The sequence below is a fragment of the Lonchura striata genome, chromosome 13 (assembly GCF_050655825.1).
Source record: "Lonchura striata isolate lonStrDom1 chromosome 13, ASM5065582v1, whole genome shotgun sequence".
Taxonomy (NCBI): domain Eukaryota; kingdom Metazoa; phylum Chordata; class Aves; order Passeriformes; family Estrildidae; genus Lonchura; species Lonchura striata.
In genome coordinates, this window is record NC_140715.1 from 16162556 (window position 1) to 16180780 (window position 18225).

The 18225-nt window shown below is 47.7% G+C and overlaps 2 protein-coding genes across 5 annotated transcripts in view; one reads left to right on the forward strand and one right to left on the reverse strand.

The window, feature by feature from the left end:
• The first annotated feature begins 312 nt into the window (after window positions 1–312).
• On the forward strand, window positions 313–9310 carry NIPAL4 (NIPA like domain containing 4). Of its 2 annotated transcripts, XM_021530741.3 has the most exons (7): window positions 313–371; window positions 2203–2451; window positions 4373–4429; window positions 5384–5474; window positions 6589–6749; window positions 6848–7431; window positions 7855–9310. In XM_021530741.3, the coding sequence occupies exons 1-7, from the start codon at window positions 335–337 to the stop codon at window positions 7864–7866; spliced, it is 1191 nt and encodes a 396-aa protein (XP_021386416.1). In that variant the 5' UTR covers window positions 313–334; the 3' UTR covers window positions 7867–9310. The 2 variants fall into 2 exon arrangements, with proteins under 2 accessions (XP_021386416.1, XP_021386415.1); XM_021530740.4 differs by lacking the exon at window positions 7855–9310 and having other exon boundaries at window positions 6848–7570.
• The window catches only part of ADAM19 (ADAM metallopeptidase domain 19), a 32928-nt gene continuing 23681 nt past the window's right edge, over window positions 8979–18225 (reverse strand). For 2 of the 3 annotated variants that reach the window (XM_085591456.1, XM_085591457.1), the window contains 10 exons: window positions 17189–17384; window positions 16826–16934; window positions 16137–16329; window positions 15495–15575; window positions 14862–14970; window positions 14634–14769; window positions 14348–14414; window positions 13621–13824; window positions 12027–12275; window positions 8979–11398 (listed from right to left, as the gene is read on the reverse strand). In XM_085591456.1, coding sequence (XP_085447582.1) covers window positions 11324–11398; window positions 12027–12275; window positions 13621–13824; window positions 14348–14414; window positions 14634–14769; window positions 14862–14970; window positions 15495–15575; window positions 16137–16329; window positions 16826–16934; window positions 17189–17384 — 1419 coding nt within the window. In that variant the 3' untranslated portion in view covers window positions 8979–11323. The remainder of the gene's footprint in view (window positions 11399–12026; window positions 12276–13620; window positions 13825–14347; window positions 14415–14633; window positions 14770–14861; window positions 14971–15494; window positions 15576–16136; window positions 16330–16825; window positions 16935–17188; window positions 17385–18225) is intronic. The other variant, XM_077786734.2, reaches the window with a different exon arrangement.

Sequence of the window (18225 nt, forward strand, 5' to 3'; positions counted from 1 at the left end):
GCTGGGAGGATGTGGACAAAGGCTAGAGATGAGGACAAGGAGTGGGAAGATGGGGACAAGAACTGGGAGGATGGGGACAAGGGCTGGGGATGGGGACAAGGAGTGGGAAGATGGGGACAAGAACTGGGAGGATGGGGACAAGGGCTGGGGATGCGGGGCTGGCCCTGGGGACCGCGCAAGGCTCCGCAGGGCATTCCCGGCGCTCCCAGCCCTGCGAGGGGCCGGGCGGGGCCGGGCCGGGCCGGGCCGGGCCGGGGGAGGAGCGGGGCGGGCTCAGGTGTGCCCGGCCCTGCCCTCGGCCCGGGATGCGCTGAGCGGCCGGAGAGCGAAGGCGATGGAGCCGCTGGAGACGAACAGCAGCTGCAGCAACGGTGGGTGCAGCCGGGGCAGCGGGCCGCGGAGCGCCGGGACAGGACCGGGACAGGACCGGGACAGGTCCGGGACAGGACCGGGACAGGACCGGGTCCGGTCCGGGACAGGTCCGGGACAGGACCGGGACAGGTCCGGGACAGGTCCGGGACAGGTCCGGGACAGGTCCGGGACAGGACCGGGACAGCACCGGGACAGGACCGGGACAGCACCGGGACAGGACCGGGACAGGACCGGGACAGGTCCGGGACAGCACCGGGACAGGACCGGGACAGGACCGGGTCCGGTCCGGGACGGCGCAGCCGCTCCGGCTCCGAGCCCGCCGCACCCCCCGGCCTCATCCCCCCGGATTTGGGGCTGTGTCCGTCACTGCTCTGCTCTGGGCTGTTTCCTGGCTTCGGGGACTCTTCTTTATTTTTTTGAGGTCTATGTAGGAATGGGGAAACTCTCGCAGCCGGCACCGCGCTCTGCCAGCCCTAGAGCGCACAGAGAAACCAGGAGTTGGGGTTTTTGCATTTATTATTCATTTAAGGATTGCTTAATGCGGTCGGTAATCCTCGTCCCGCTGCCTTGTGCTTGTGCCCGGGAGTACCTGGTGGAGATTTTCACCCAGCTAAGGAGGGAAGTCGCCCCCCTTATTCCCCAGGAAATATTTTCACGATCAAAAATGTTTTTCCTAGTAGGAAAAAAAAAGTAGGGAACCCTTGGAAACTCTTCTAGAAAGTCACTGCTATTTTTTCCTTTAGAAAAACGTTTATAGCCAATTCAGATCCAAAACCTCAGCTGTGTGTGCCGGGGCCAGGGATTGTAACTGCTTAAAATGTAAGCCAGGCTCCTGGTTCAGGGAAAATGTGGGGCCCATGCCCAGGCTCCTGACACTGCTGGGAGCAGTTTGGCCATTCCACACTCCTGCCTGCAGAGACACAAATACTTGTTCTATAATTCCTATGTGAGTTCAGGAAAGAAAAAAAAAAACTGAAGTCTTTTACTACAAAGAGACTTTTGTACTCCACCTGGCTGCTCTGTTCCTCATGGTCACAGTCACACCATCTTTACTACACTTGGAGTAAAGATTGCGATAGAAAGATGTGCTGGGTGTGGTAGGAGTGTCAGGGGAGGAAGAAACTTGGCAATTTCCCACCCCCACACAACAACACACCTTGGCCAAAGCCATAGAGTGCAGTGCTTTTGGTGTTAACAGCAGAAAACTGTGCCTGCTCTCAGTCCTTCCACACTGGCAGGACTGGGTTTGCTTTAGGAGCTCTCAGGCATTCTGCAAATAGGTAGAATAAAACAGTTAAACAGTAGAGGAAATTAATTGTCTGGGATGAATCTGATGTTGTCTTATGACACAGCTCAGCACACAGAGTAGGAACAGATGCACAGTTACAGTGTTGGCATCACTCCACATTAAACCCAAAGTTACAACTGCAGATGAGCTGGCAGGTGTGGGGATTAGTTGGCTGGAAAGTACCAAAGCCTTTGGATCAACAAGGTTAAGTGTTGATAAGGCCTAGTTCAACTCCATAACATTGGGATTTGGTGGAGAGACTCTGGCTTATATATTTGGAAATTCAAATTATTTTTAGAGGTCCTTGTGGCCTACCAGCTCAGTATGTAGACTCATTCAGTGTCAAAGATGCTTGAACTGCAGGCCATAAATCTGTCAGACAACACCCTGCCATTTCCACGTGTGAGTAAAGAGGTGTCCTGAGCTTTGGGTGTTGTTAGGCTGACAGCATGGGTGGCTGTGCAGGGGGACATCTGAATGAGCCTGAGGGAGTAGGGAGACTGTTGTTAATCATGTCAGTAATTTGCTGTTTTATCTCCAAGGGTCTCTGATCACCCTTTCCTGCCTTTCCCACCGGGTCGTGTGCCAAGTGATCAGCAATGCTGTCCCAGCTGACTCTATCCAGGAGAATGGAACTTCAGATAGTTCCTGGATAACTCGTCTGGAAAATAATTATGGATTCTACATTGGCCTGGGCTTGGCTGTCTTCTCCAGCTTCCTCATCGGGAGCAGCGTCATCCTCAAGAAGAAGGGACTGCTACGGCTGGTGGAGAAGGGAGGCACCAGGGCAGGTAAAGCTTCCATGGGGGCAGGAGGGGCAGGGACCACCTGTTCCTGGGACTACACACAGTCCAAATTTCAGCACTCCTGAGGCAAGGGAACACCTCTGGGTACAGTCAGTTCTCCACCAGCAATGTAAATAAGAGCTTTTGTAGATGCATCTTTGTGTGTGAGAACCAGGCAGCAGTGCTATGTGGGAGCTGAGGAGCTCATTCACAGGCCTGGCATTGGAAAGGAGTTAATTTACAGTCTCTCTATTGGAAAGGAGCTAATTTACAGAGCCCTGCACTGGAGGAGCTCAGCTAAAAGCAGCGTTCCCCTGCCTGGCACCACAAATAGCAAGGGATGGTCCTGTGAGATGAGACGTGTCCCCACAGCAGAGCAGTGCGTGCCCATCGCTCAGAGCGTGGGGCCAGGAGCAAGCAGAGTGCTAAAAGCTCTTTGAAATGGGTCCCTTTGCACAAAGCTGCAGCTCACAGCTGTGGGCAGAGCAGCACAGCCCTGACCCCCCTCTTGCTCTAGGTGAAGCACCAGGCAGCTTTGCCACCAGGTCACCGAGAGGAGGACGCAGCTCCGTGTGATTGGATTGCATTAGCAAGAGTGTGTGAATGCAGGACAGGCCGGCTCTGTGGGAACTCTGTGGGAATCCAAAGGGATTCTTTGGAGCTGTGTTGCACAACAACCTGCAGATAACTTTCCTCTAGCACCAGGCTCTCAGGGCAAGGTGTATTTATGTCTACACACACACACACATATATACATATATATATGGATGGGTAGTGGTGGAGCAGCACTGCCTAGAGCAGAATTGCACTGTGAAATTGGACACATCCCATCAGCATTGCAAACATCTTCCAACAGCAGGGTAAGTCCTACCTGGCAGCTGACCTACTTGCATAACTGCAAAAGAGAGCAATGATAATTAAATTACTGCTGCTTTCCAGTTCTGGCCTAGGAACAGTTCTTAAATAACCTTTCAGGGAGAGTAAATATCACCATCCCCATTGTACTCTGTGCCCATATGGGGACACAGAGGCATGGAATGATGAAGGATTATCCAGAGACAGCCAGCAAAGCTACCAACAGCAGCTGAGCCACTGGGCAGTCTCGGGTCCATCTCCATCCTGTGTCACTGGGCTGGGTACACACAGCTGCTGAACACAGATGAGTTTGCTTTTTGACATTATACTTGCACAGTGAAATATCAGTATTGCTTCAACTGTAGATGTCTCTCTCCTCCTTTCCTCCATGAACTCTTCCCACAGCAGAGTCAAGCGAGTAAAACAAGAGCAAACCCCTCCCTATTTTTCAGGATGTTTAACACGCTGAAAGAAATTAGAGATTAATGACAGAAAATTGCAGCTGACAGAAAGAGATCTTGGGAAAAGCCCTGACCAAGCAAAAAGACCCTAAAACAAATAAACCAGAAATTTCTGAGAAATACCAGAGCATAACATTTGATCTTCAGCATTTATGGAGTTGTTGAGGAACCAGAAGAAGCTAAACTCTAGCAAAAGATTTTTCCCTATGTCCTGAAGTCTTCCTGATCAACTCTTCATTGCCCCTTGTCCTATCTTGCCCTGTACTCTCTCAGTCCCAGTGTGTCACCCCTGTTATGTGAGCACATAACTTTTCTCCAAGGCAAGTCAAACACTGCTGGTACTGACAGCTCCATCAGGTCATATTTATCCAAAAACTGGGCTCTCCTTGACCCAGCAAAATCAGGGTTCTCCATGTCAGCAGGCTCAAACTCCTTATGTCCAACAGCCTGTGGGCTAGGACCAGAATTGGATTAACTCCAAACACAGTCCATTCTTCCCTGTTCTTTGTCACACTCCTCTCCTTGGAATTTATGCCTCTCCAAAGGGACATTCTCATCTCTTGCTCTGAAGAATATGGTTGTTAACTCCTGCATGTGCTTTTCTTCCCCAGGAGATGGAGGCCATGGCTACCTAAAGGACTGGCTCTGGTGGGCTGGCTTGTTAACCAGTAAGTAGGAGCTGTTTCCCTGGGTTTGCAGCTTTTCCAGGGTCTGTCCCTGTGAAACTGAGTATGGTGCTTAAAGCCTGTTTTCTGTGAGTTCCTCCATCCTCAGCAGAGGTTCCTCAGGGAGAGGAGAGGCAGTGATCCATGCAGGATCTCCCTCTCAGTCCTTCTGCAGGACTGGCAGGACCTGCTAGCTCAGTTTTACCTGATCAAAAGCATGAAAAGCCAGGTTTTAATAGGGCAGCTGGCAGGTCTGCCTGTGTACCAGGCACAGGGCAAACAACCTCCCCTGAGTGCCTGGGGGCTCTGGGAAGGTTTCATGCTGCAGCACAGGGAGATAAAGAGGTGTTGGTAGCACCTCCTTCCTTGAAGAAACTTGCTTTCCCTTAAAACAAGACTTAAAATCTTTATTTCCTGCTTGTATCTCCTAAAACTGGACTCAAGGCTTTACAGTATCCCCTAAAACTGGACTCAAAGCTGCACAGGGGGCAGCAGATTTTCCAACAGGCTGTTTCAGAGCCCTCTGTTCTGGCTCTCAGCGTGGCAGCTGCAGCTCAAGGTGTCCCCCCCTGGCTCTGCCCTCACTGCTTGGGGACAGAGGGGGACACCACAGCCCCAAGGACACGGTGTGGAGGGGACAAGCAGCCTTCCAGCACTGGGGGTCCCACAGCCACCCCCTCCCTCGTTACCCCCACACAGCCTGGCTAGGCTGGGGGGCTCCTGAGCCAAGCCCTGGCACCCCCAGCCCTTTCCATGGAGGGGTTCCCTTCTCCAGGGGTGCCTCTTTTTATTTGAAATAGATTTTCACTCACTGTCTGCCCCTGTTAGCAGCAGGATGAAACCCCCAGCATAAAACCCATTCTACAAGTGACATCTTGCTGGTTTGCAAACCCCCAAGAGAAAACACAGAAAGTGCTCTGTAACTGACTGGTATTTATTTTTCTTGTGTTTGTTTAGTGGGTGGAGGGGAAGCTGCCAACTTTGCTGCCTATGCCTTTGCTCCAGCAACTATTGTCACGCCTCTGGGGGCTCTGAGCGTGCTCATAAGGTGATTTTTGTGTCTATAAATTGAAATTTGCCTCTTTTTTTTTCTCTTGTTTGCCTGTTTGACTTGTAAAAATAGACTTGAAGCGATACTAATATGATTTATTCTGCCCAAAGCAAAAAAAGTCCCAGTGTTTTCTAAAAAAATCCTTTAGTAGTTGTCCTTTTGGAGGGACCACTTGGGAGCCATTGAATTAAGTAGCTTGCCCTTCTGGAAATGCTGGAGGTGTAGAGCAACCACATACACTGCAGGTTAAATTATTGCAAATATCTGCATTACTTCATTCCTTATTCCAGCTCTTTAACCACTCAGGATTGGTGGGGTTTTAATGTTTGTTTGTTTTCTTTCGCTTTGTTTTTGTAATCAAGAGTACTAAAAATTTAAAAGGGTCAAAAATACCAGGCTTATTTTCAAACTGCCTTTCACCTGCCTTTTATTTTATAAGCTTTTAGGGTCCTCTCGTGTTGTAGGGTTTTATACTTCAGGGTATTTCCAAAAGGGCTGAAACCCTATTTCATTTCTTTATTTTTAAATAGGAGAATCCTACCAAAATACATGGCTCTGGCTACTTAAGGTTTTATAGAAAGACTGTATTATGAAATGCATAAGAAAACTGAGAGGACTGCTCTGGTGTCTTGCCCCAGATTTTTTTTTGACAACAACTAGATATTTTTGCAAATATATCTGTAGCTCCAGTACTTTTAGAGTTTCTCTTTCTAATGGTTCTGAAGATTTAGTTAAAATTAACATAACTTTTTTGTTGTTAGGTTCAGGCTTTTTCTCTGTTATGGTGGCCCTTGAAGTAATTTTCTTGAGCACTAAAAGCTTCATAATGCTCAGCAGCTCCTGAATGATTCTGCTGACCCTGAAAAAAAAATATTTCTGCGGATGTGCTAAAACATTCAGCATTTTTGCACCTTGCTGACATAAGAGCTGTGATCTACAGGTCACACCCTGCAGGTTCAGCTGTGATAGATGTCATATGACGGTGAATCCAACTAATTTACACCAAAGTTGTGTCCTTGTATCACATGGAAGCATTCTTAACCTTCCTAGAGCTGCTGCTCCTTCTTTAAGGAGTGCAGAGCACCAGCTGATGTTTGTCTGTCCCGTGCAGTGCCATTCTGTCCTCGTATTTGCTTGGAGAACGGCTCAACCTGCTGGGAAAGCTGGGCTGCCTGCTGAGCCTGGTGGGCAGCACTGTGATGGTCATTCATGCCCCAGAGGACGAGGAGGTCACCACCCTGGAGGAAATGACTTCCAAGCTGAAGGAGCCGGGTACGCAGCCAGCCGCGCCCTCCCTCTCGGGGCCGGGCAGTGCAAACCTCTCCCCGTGCCCACTGCTGGAGTTCTGAGTTCTTCTCTCCCTGCTGCAGGTTTCCTGGCTTATGCTGCAATCCTCCTGGCTCTCTGCTTCCTCCTGATCTTCTACCTCGCCCCCCGTTATGGCCAGAGCAACATCCTCATCTACCTCACCATCTGCTCCGTCATCGGCGCCTTCTCCGTGTCCTCGGTCAAGGGCCTGGGGATTGCCATCAAGGGCTTCTTTGCTGGCCAGCCTGTGCTGCAGCACCCACTGACCTGGATCCTGGTCGTCACGCTGGTGGCATCCATCACCACACAGATCAACTACCTCAACAAGTCCCTAGACATTTTTAACACCTCTTTGGTGTTCCCCATCTACTACGTGCTGTTCACCACCATCGTCATCACCACTTCCATCATCCTCTTTAAGGAGTGGGTCGCCATGACCGTGGTTGACATCATTGGGACAGTCTGTGGCTTCCTCACCATCATTTTGGGGGTGTTTTTACTCCATGCTTTCAAAGACATGGACGTCAGTTTAGGGAATTTGCCCCAAGTCCTTCAGAATGAACAACCAGCACCGGTCACCAGAGATGACAAGAACATCTTGATAGAGGTGGACAACTCCAGCATTGCCCCAGAGGACAAACCCAAAGTATTCATGCTCTATACTTAGGGAGTTATATGCAGGGGACTGGGGGTTGGATGGGTGATGTCAATATTCCAAGTGCCAGGGAAAATTTTAGAAAGGAAAAGCAGAAAATAAAATGAACAGTGTCTTTTCCAAAGTCAAATCTTTCTGCAGGCTTTTGGATGGGATCTCTGTTACGGTATGGGAGCAAGGGAGTGTTTAATCCTCTCTGGGCCCTAATACAGGCAGCCACTGGAAACAAAAATCCTCGAGAAATATGATAGTGCTGGAACAAAGCTCCTCTCTGAGGCCCCTTCCCTCTCTTATTCTTGGCAGGGCTGATGTTTACCCTTCACTCCTTCCCCCGGGTGGCCATTGATGTCTTTGTTTCCAGGCCTTGATGGATCATTGATTAGTCATTTTTGTCTTTTTTTGTTTCCTTTCTAGACACTTGCATGAACTCTAAAATACACACCAGCGTCTCAAGAGGAGGTGAGAGACAAGGACTGAACGCTGCTACTCAGACTCTGCTCATCCATGTTTAATCACTTGCTCTGCAAATAAGGGGACAAGAATATTGGTGAATATGGGCAAAACATGTTGAATTTTGCAATTGCTGCTCACTCAGGCTCAGTGGCAGGACTCAAGCCATGAAGTGTTTTTATAGAGAGATCTTTTTCACCTTTTGGGGTTTGTTTTTTGTGAGGTACAGGAGTTTCCCTGAAGCAGTGTTAATTATTTTTATGGGAGTTTCATTTGTTTGGGTTTGTTTATTTTTCCTGGTGCCCAGGCCTTGGTGAAGTTACTGGGCCTGACCCAGACCCCACCTGAGGAAGGCAGTCCCTGCTCAGGCTGGGCAGCTCTGGCAGGATAAACCCCATGTCAAGAGAAACTATACCACTGACTCCAAAACTTCTTATGATTATTTTTTTCAGTCTGAAAGACCAAGTGACTGTAAATATAAAGTATTTTTTTCCTCAGGAAATATCTTGACCTTGGAAAACCCCCCGAATTCTTTGAGCTCCATGAGGTATCCTGCTGTCCTCTGAGATGCTCACCTGATTACACCTGGGTGTGAGCATCACTGAGCAAATACAATGTGGGGCTTTGTGAGAGAGGATGATCCAATTTCCTATTTTAATAACATTTCAGTGCTGTCTTTTTGGAATGTGGAAAGGGAAATAAAGGGTTTTTTCAAAATAAAAAAAAAAAAGTTGCAGGTGGATCTGGTAGTCTTTCATTATTTCATCTTACTAGTGTAGCCCTAAAGGATAAAGAGGCTGAGGGACAGCTGAGAACAACAGAAAGAGCATCTGGAGCAGAGTAAAACTGCAGCGACCTCCTTTGGTGGCAGAAAATAATCCAAGTCACTCACTCCAGCTTTGGTTTTGGCTTCCTAATCAGTGTGATGCTTGGTGCATTTTATTTTAGAAAATGGCTGTAAATGGGACTCATCTTTCTTCACTCTAGAAGTGCATTTCATTAAAGCAATTCTGCCATCCCTGGAGAAATGCCATGTAGAAAATGAAGATTTGAACAGAGGTTATGAAATAATAGACGGTGAAAGAGTATTTGTTAATGACACCCAACAAATTTTATTAAAACTAGGCAAAAGGCACAATGAATTGCATTCTTCAAGTATTTGCATAGATGCATAGAGAGCATTATTGTAAACCATTAACATGTGGACACAGAAGAAAGTGAGATGTATTTGTTACAAGTTCTCCCAAGTAATATTATCTTTCAAAGAATCAGGTTTAACATCTTGTACTCCTCCTGCAGTTCCCCTGGTCTCATTCACTCAACTTGCACACATGAAATTTTAAAAGGACTTACTTAAATCTACTTAAATCTCCTTTTGGAGATTTTTGTGATATTCCAGCAATAAAGTTTTCTATTAGAGTTTCAGCATGTCCAGTTTTTCTCTGAGCATTGCGTGTCTGGGGGCATTTTCTGAAACCTTGATCTCATGCTCACATGAAATACAGTGAAAATAATTTTAGTGACTTTTAGTGGCCATTTGCTGAAGATCAGGGGTTGGAGCAGAAGAGCTGCTGCCCTCAGTGAGGGCTCAGATATGAGATCAAGTTCTGTGGTTGAATCAACAATTACAGTGTATGAACAGTCCTGCTGCACTGTGAGCAGCCAAGCCTGCCATTACAGACCAAGAAACAACAAGTTTGGGGGTTGTTTAAATACACGTTTTTATATGTAATATACCCCAACTACTGAAAAAGACAAAGATTAGAAAGCTGTTGTCTTTTACTTGTCCTCCCCTTTTTTTTAGAAGGAAGTTTTTGAGATTGGTTTGTTTTCCAGGCACAGAAGGTAAAAAAAGGTCTAAAATTAGTAAAATGAGGAATAATCTGTGAGAATTTCAAGACACACCATGTGAACTGTTTCCTTGTGGAGAAAGAGGTAGTAGAGTTGTGAAAACTAATGTGACTTAAGTCATCCTACAGATACATTACCACATATAACTACAAATTTAATGAGTTCTTGGGGTTTATCTGGGATTTCTTTAATGAGTAGATCTTAGGGAAAGAGAACCAGCAAATAAGACTAATTTTTTTATGCCAATAATGCAGTTTTTCACATGTGGAGCAGCAGTCATGCTCTTTGAGAATTTGTCCATGGTAAATCAGACACAAGAGGACTGTTTTAACTACAGCTCCAGACTTCCCTGTGTTCTCCTAGGAAATAATTTCAAGGAAAAAAAAATCTGGCATAACAGAGGTCTTATTTTAAAATCCTGAGGAAAAATAATACCACATACAAAAGCCAAACTATTAAGAGAAGAAAAAAATAAATCCATAAGGGAGGGCCCTCAGGGTCAGAACCATCAGCTGCTTAAAGTGCACACAGACAGCTCTCTCCATCCATGGCCTGGAGACAAAACCTGGAGTAAGAGAGCTGCCCTACAAAAGCACCATGTGTTGTGTTAATAGCTCAGCTGTTTCACCACCTGGGCATTTTCCAGGTAGGTTTCTCAGTGGTTTGGGAAGCAGAGAGCCCATGCTGAGCTGCAGCTCAGCACAGACACATGATAAAACATCTCCTGCTGATGGTACCACGCTGCAGAGGGGTCCAGCACTGCCTTCTGCTGAGCTTCCTGCTGGCCTTCTGCTCTGCACCTGGGCCAGAGCTGCCCTGTCGTACCTGGAGTGTGTCCTAATGACGTGGGCTGGAGCTCATGGGCCACGCTGGGGCTGCTTTGGGGATTTACAGCACCGAGGCAAGACAAGCGAGTGCTGGAGGACAGAAGGGTTGCAGTGTTCCTGCTGAAGAGGGTTAAATGGGGAAAATAATGAAATAAAAAATAATCCCTTCTGCTAAAGCTGACCAAAATCCACAGTGGCCCCACAAATTATATTTCCACGGTTGGCTCTCTGCTGGGGCCCAACTTGCCACCCCCTGTAAACAGAGAATAAACTGAAGAATGTTATCACCAGCTGCTCTCCCCAGAGGCAGTGGGTTCTGTATATAGCACCAATATGCTCCTGCAGCTGTGGGGGGGGGCTGAGGAAGCCAAGAGGGCTCACATGAAAGCCCATCAAGGCCAGCACCTGCACTCACAACTTGCTCTCCCTGGTAATACTTAAATAACTGATTAAAAACACGTGAAACCCCCGTCACCCCATCCCTGCACTGGATATTGCACAACAATGTTTAAATACCGTACAAACAAGTCATCCTCATGTGGAAAAGGCAGAGAGGGTCCAGCTGAGCCTGGTGTGTACCTGGGGCACCCTGCCATGCCTGACTGCAGCCTGGGGAGTCACAGAGGGAGCAGGGCTGGGGCAGGAGGAGAGGAGCTGAGACACTGTCCATGGCAGTGAAGGTGTGAGAGTGGTTTTGGGTGATGAAGGCCATCCAGTGCCCTGTGAAGGCCAGAGCCAGCCAGGAGCAGGCTGCCTCAGGAATGCCCACGGGAGCCTGGCTGTCCCGCTTTCAAGTTGTTCACTGCTCCAGCCATCCAGGCACCAGCACCCTGGGTGAGATGGAAAAAGGGAACAGAAGAGAAGTGAGCACTGATGGAAGAACAAGCACCCTCCTCACCCTCTGCTGGAGCTGACATTAGCTTGTCTGCATTCACAACCCAGTGCATCACATAGGAACTCTCCCACAAGGAAGTTCCTGCAGTTTTCTCCATTTTTCACAGCTGGCCTCCAGCATATTACAGGCTGGAGACACATGATTGTGCTGTGTGGAGTGGAGATTTTTGTGTTAAAGGGCCCATGTGCAGAGCACTGAACTCAGTGCCTAGAAGTCCCTTAGTAAGTGCCTGTATTCAGGACGATTTTTTGTGAAACACTCCCTGCAGAGAAAGCATCTGGATAGAGAGACTGGAAAGAATTTTTGTTCTTTACTGGGATCTTCAAGTTTTGTGTGAATCTCCACATTTTGCTGCTCTTCACTAACACTTCTGGGTCCCACAGCCCTTGATCCCATTGCTCTGCTCCACTCGAACAAATGCTTTGCCTGAAGAAGTGCTCAGGGATGTGGAGGGCTGAATTCGCTGTTTTCCTCAACTCCCTAAATTCTTAACATGAAAGGAGTAAAAACAGAGACCCCTGCAATAAAGGTGACCAACCCACAGCCTCTCTGTGTCCACCCACCTGGGCTGTGCACGAAGGTGTTCTGCAGGCTGAAATTCCCTTCAGAGTGTTTTTATTCCCCAGGGGTGAGTGGTGCTTCCCAGCACCCCTCTCAGTGCCTACCTCTGGCACAGGCTGGAGGCGTCCAGGGGCTCTGCTGTGCCCAGGGGGCAGTGGGACAGCAGGGCTGCTCCCCTGCCAGCCTCTGGATCTGGTTGGGATGGGATTTGCTGGCAGAGCTCTCTGGGGTGGCCGGGGCCTTGAAATATCCTACAGAAGAAAGAAAGAGTTTTGAATTTAAGCCTTAAGTTTTGGAAGTAATAGATAACCAGAGCCTTTTTAATGAGCCATGTTAACTGATGCACTTCATGGCTGGAAGCAAGTTCCACACACATACACTCACTGTTTGTTTGCCTATACAATGCCTGTAAACACTATATAGGTGCATGTTCTCGTGCCCATACAAACACACACAGACCCACAAGCAGTTATTATTTGTTTGTGCACACAGCTGTCCTTAATAGGATGCTCAGAGCATTATATTTTCCATTCATCTAATGGATTTCAGTGGAAAGCATGTCCCAGAGGGAGAAGTTACCCCCATAAGAGCCAATTGCCTGTTGTTGCTCAGGCTCTGAGCTAAGCTGCTGCCTTACAGGTGTTGATTTAACAAACACAGCTGCACTCACAACTTGGAGGGCACCCAAAACCTCTGCAGTCTCCTCAGACTATGCATAAATGCAATGCTTGATGGCTTGGGGATCTACTGCTCTCCAAGGATCTTGCCCTGTGACTCCAGGAAGGACAAGACAGACTAAATTCCACTGACTGCCAGGTCTGAAGAGCTCCCATAGGAATAGCAAGAGAGCAGATCTGGCAGATGCTGCAAACATCCAGGAAGGCCAATGCAACGAGCAAAAAGTGACAATCATTTCCCCTTTGTCTTCCCCAACTTGTGGCTCTCCACTAAGCCAGAAACAGTCAGGTTTCTTGTGCAAATCTTATGAAAAGTGTTCCATCTCCTGAGGCTGACTGAGATAAAGAGACTGGATGTGTTGGGGAGGGCACAAAGGAGATCATGGGGAACTTGTCAACAAGCAGCTGGGAAGGATTCCTATTCCTTATTGACAGCACTCAGCTTCCTGCTTTTGTTTTAGTTTTCTTTCCTGCTGAAGTGCCGGCTGCTCACAGGAACAATGGAGCTAGAAACAAACCCCATTTGCTAGGATTTAGCTCTGTAGGGTTTGTTTTCCTCTATGTCCTTCAGAGAGAGACTGCCTGGGAACCAGCCTCCTGCTACCTGCTGTATCTGGGCCCTTTGCTTATTTGAGGGCCCCAATATAATAACATTATTTTGCAAAATGGGTTGAAGTCAGTCTGAGTGATTTACCATCTTTCCAGTATGAATGTGGGGTCCATAGTAAATTTAGAACAGAGCTGCCAGCAAAAGAAATAAATCTTTCTTTTTAACCTTCCAAATAACCCCATGGAGAGGAAGCTCACATAAGATGGGGTCAGTTTGGGTCAAGACTAACAGATCCCCCAGGGTGAGAGACCTCACCAGAACAAACCTGCCATCAAACAGCATCTACAGGAGGGCAGCAGGACTCCATACCTGAGAGGTTGGAGGTTTGGGAGCAGGAGGTGCTGGCCTGCTTGGGGGTGTCCTCCTGGGAATGTCCTTGGGCTGTGCCCCCACGGGCTGCCCCCCGCTGCAGCTGTGGCTGCCAGGGAAGGTGGGCGGCTGCTGCCTGCTCATCTGGAGCCCTGGAGCTTGCAGAGAAGGAGGTTTGGGTGGGATTTCAGGGAAGCCAATCACCTGTGCAGAAAAAAACACAAATCTTCATGTGTTTGCACTTCAAACCACCCATTATACTCGCTGCAACGCTTCTGAGGATCTGCGTGAGGTCTCTGAGCCACAGAGTAGAAAATATTGCCTGCAACACCAGTATGGGTTGTGTACGTCTGGTAGGTGTTGGTTAGATGGACTGGGACAACTTGGGATCATGAGGCAGAAATGGCAATCAGGAGAACAGAGTAATCCAGGCATCAGTGTGACGCTTGCAAATAAACCCAGGGTTTGCCATTTCTCCAGTTTTGAGCTGGGGGATGTGACAACAGAGGATCCAGCAGCCACACAAGCCTGGTCAATCCCAGCTCCTGCTTTTGAGGAAATCACTAGGAGCAGGTGCTACACTCAGCTAACACTGAGGGGTGATGTCTGCCTCCTTTTCCAATCCTTTGATAAAACCATTCCCTAACTCCAAAGTGAGAGGAAACCCCATCCCACACCTTGGGGCAGCTGCATCTCTGTCCTGCAGGTGGATGGACCCTGCCCCTACCTTCCTCTGCTGCTGGGGGGTTCTCAGCTTGAAGGCAGGGTTTGCATGCCCAGTTCCAGAGGTGTCACTGACAATGGAAGAAAGAAAAGGGTGTTAATGTCTTGATATGTTTTCTCCTTTATTTTCCTGTATTTAATATTTTATCTTCATTGGAGTGAAAAAATGAGAAGCCAGCAGTGCTATACCAACAAACCAATTTAGTGACATTCCTCACAGCATTGGCAATGTCTCTTCTGTCCTGGCAGGAGGGGGGACAAGGAGACAAGGCACAACACTGACAACTTACCTGAATTGAGGTGTCTTCTTTAGAGAACAGATGGCAAATTTATTCCGGCATTTCAGATAATAGAATAAAAACAAGATTCCTTTGAGAAGGAGAATGGGAGCCAGGATGGCCAGAGCCATCACAACCGCTGAAGAGCCTGAGGGCAAGAAAGTGGAGTGTGTTAAATGGAAAACTCTCTGCTCCCAACCAACTCAAGTCCTTCTGAAGTGGCCCCGTGGTCCCTCTCACCTTCAGGCAGAGGGGGACCACTGTCCAAGCTGCCTCCTGTGCCCTCCTTGCTGCAGAACGGGGGGGCCCAGCCCTGGTTGCAGTGGCAGTTCTTGTTGTTGTTGCACACCTGGAGTAGGAAGACTCATAGATTCAAGTGGAAGCTACTAAGAAACCTGCAAGTGAAAGCAAACTAAGCCTTGCTGAATTAAACACTACAGGAGAGACTCCAATGGGAGCCGAGTGCCTGGAAACTCTTTTCTTCAGGGAGCGAAAGAAATTTGGGTTAAACTGCCATAAATATTACTTCTTGTTATGTTTTTTCTTTAGTAAGTCTGATCCTTTTTATTCAATCTAAACTGGGTCCAGGATATTTTTCTTTAAGATTATTCCTTGTTTATAATTTATTGTAATTCATATTCCTCCAACAGACCTCCCTAAATCCTATATCAAATCCTATGTTAAATCCTATGTGACATTCATGGACAAGATAATGCATCAAACAGGAAAGAAATATTCCAACTGATAGCCAAGAAGCCAAAATCCAGAGCAAACCTAAGGAAGGTATCAGAATTAAGCTGAACAAGCAGCTACAGAAGAACAGAAGCCCATCCTGCTTCAGCCTGGAATGGAGATGAAAAAGAAGACACTTACTCCATGCCCATGGCATTTCTTGCTACAGCTCTCAGAATCAAAGATGATGGACACGTTCTGGCAGCGCCCCTCAAAGCAAACCTGCACAAAAAGCATCCAAAAACTCAGTGTTACCCCTCTGAGTTACCTACCGTATCACTGCTATTTTTGTGATTACTGTTGTGACTTGTGACTTGGAAATAGAACTAATTAACTCCCTGGGCAGAGTAACAGGAAATGAAGTTAATCTGGCTCCCAAGCAAACAGTTAATGACTCCCCCAAATCCCAGTCCATGTGGACCAGAGAGAAGTGGGAGCTCAGCTGGCCACAGCTTGGCCATGCCCATGTGGCAAGCCCCTGAGGGAGCTCTCACATGTCTTGGTTTCCATCTGTGTCTCATCTTTAAACGAGACAACTTCAACCAGCTAGCAAATCCCAGATTTAGCACTGGCCCTGAACTTCATCTGGCAGAGACATAAAGCCTTTTGTGTGTGTCCTTCTCTAAATCTTCCAAGGAATTATTTTTCTAACAAATACAGAAATCTCCTAGAAGAGCATCAGACATAAAAAAATTAGTAGCTTGACAACCACAAAGCACATTCTGGGTGGAAAAGTGATACTCTGAACCTCGCCCAAGCCACTCCAGGCAGAACTGTACCTACATGATGGCTCCCACACTTTGTTCCTGTCAGCACCAAGCCAGGGTCCAGCATGTCCTTCTCCTCACTTTCAGAGGTGTGCACGTGGGTCCCTCGGCAGTGCTGGGTGTTCACAGTGGTGTCTATGGGCACTGCATTGGGCTGCAGGGGTTTGTCAGCCGAGCTCTGGCACTGGATCTTCCCGCATTTAGCATCTCTGATTTCAAAGGAAAGGCTAAAGTGATTATTCCTGGCTTGCTGAATGTTGTGCAGACATGAGCTCTAAAAGTCAATTAAAGCAGCAGTGCTGAGTCATTGTTAAATGAGCAGGCACTTCCCCAAGAATTATCTGATGGATACTGATGGTACCAACCCACAGTCCCCATGGATGGGGCATGTCCCCATGGATGGCTAACCTCAACAAAATCAGAAGTAAGACTAAGAAATTTTTAACTCAGTTAGAAAGCTGCATTTATCTTATGGATTAAAAAAATCCCTCATTTTCTGTTGCTTTGGAACAAAATCAATTAGATGTTTGAAAATGGTGAACCAAAAGCTTCAGCTGCAAGGGCTCCAAGTCCCACTGGGATGCAGCTGGCTTCTCAGGAGGCAGAGGGAGGGAGTGATCAGTTTTATCTCCTGGCCCATAATTTTGTAATATATAAAACCATCTTCTCCAGTGAGCAACCCTGGGCTGCCACTCTGCTTTGTACCTCATGTCACACTTCCTGTAATTCCCGTAGATGTCTTTCCCACAGTTCCCGTAGCGGTCTCCAGCAGCATTGACCTCCTCAAAGCAGGTGTCTGGTGCTGGCTGTGCTCCTGCACGGAAGAGAATCAAGCAGCTGCTTCATCTCACCCCATGCCAACCACTCACTTGTCCTTTTTCTGGAATGGTTGGAGCATGGGAGATTTTTTTGCTGCCTCTTCCAGGTGAGTAAGGCAGGAGAAAAGGCTCCTCCAACTCTGCTGCTGACAGCAGGAATGGAAGGTACTCCTGCCTTGCTCAGGGTGAGGAACAGCAGAGTAGCAGGGGCAGAGCATTTGGTGGTTCAAAGGCCAGCAGTTGTCCTTACCAGGCCCCCAGAGCTGCACACACTGGTCCCTGTAGGTGAGGCACATGCCACTGTAGCAATAGGCCCTTCCTCCATCACAGGGAGCCCCATCGATCTGGTAGGAGTTGAGGGGGCAGAACGGGGACTTGCCAGTGCAATATTCTGGGAGGTCACAGAGTCCTGAGCTCTTCCTGCAGGGAGTTCCTGGAGACATCAGCTAAAAAGACACAGTGGGAAAAACCCAGAGTTATTGCTTGGCTCCTCTGTGGTTTCATGCCTGTAGATAAGGCAGAACCTTGCTTGTGTCACTTTGTCCTCCTTGTCTAGGGTTTCTGAGGTCAGCAGTGATTTGTGCCTCTGGGACTTCATTAGCTGGGTGAACTGTGTAGAGTACAATTAATGACTGCATCCCTTCCCCAGGTAGCAATGAGGTCATGCACAGCATGTAAGGCTGTCAGACCTCATGGGGACACTGATCCATCTCACCCTACCCTAGGGTAGGATCCAATTTACCTGAACCATTCCTGACAGATGTTTGTGTAATCTGTTCTCAAAACCCTCCCTGGCTGGGAAGTTTGTTCCTGTGTTTGCCTGTCACTTCTGCTGGAGACATTTTCCTGATGCATAACTTATGTCTCCCTTGCTTACAAGTTTACTCAGTTCATTCCTCTCTTGTCCACCACACACATGGAGAACAAAGGGCACTCCCAGTTTCATCTGGAAGGTTGTTCCAAGTGAGTCCAGGTGGATTTCTGGAAATTGTTTTCCCCATGCTCAAGATAGGTCAGTAAGAACATACAGTCAATGTGCAAACATAAAAATGAGCTTAAGAGAAATGTTTGCCCATGTTCATTTTTGAGTTAATTTGTTGTTAAATTTGAGATCTTTGGCTCCAAAACCAGAAACACATTTTAAACAGTCACTATAAGGAAAGCTGAGATTTAAAATTATACTCTTTGCCAGCAGTTCTTCAGCAAAGACCAGAGCTAAAGAGATTCAGCTCACCCCAGAAAAGAGGGCTCAGAGCAAACACAGCATCCAGTCTAACCCCTGGAGGA

What these genes read in the sequence shown, in the direction of transcription:
- NIPAL4 (XM_021530740.4), top strand. Translation starts at nt 335, where the DNA reads ATGGAGCCGCTGGAGACGAACAGCAGCTGCAGCAACG. An exon ending in GAAGGGAGGCACCAGGGCAG is followed by an intron (nt 2,452 to 4,372) that starts GTAAAGCTTCCA and finishes TTTCTTCCCCAG; the next exon opens with GAGATGGAGGCCATGGCTAC. An exon ending in GCTCTGAGCGTGCTCATAAG is followed by an intron (nt 5,475 to 6,588) that starts GTGATTTTTGTG and finishes TGTCCCGTGCAG; the next exon opens with TGCCATTCTGTCCTCGTATT.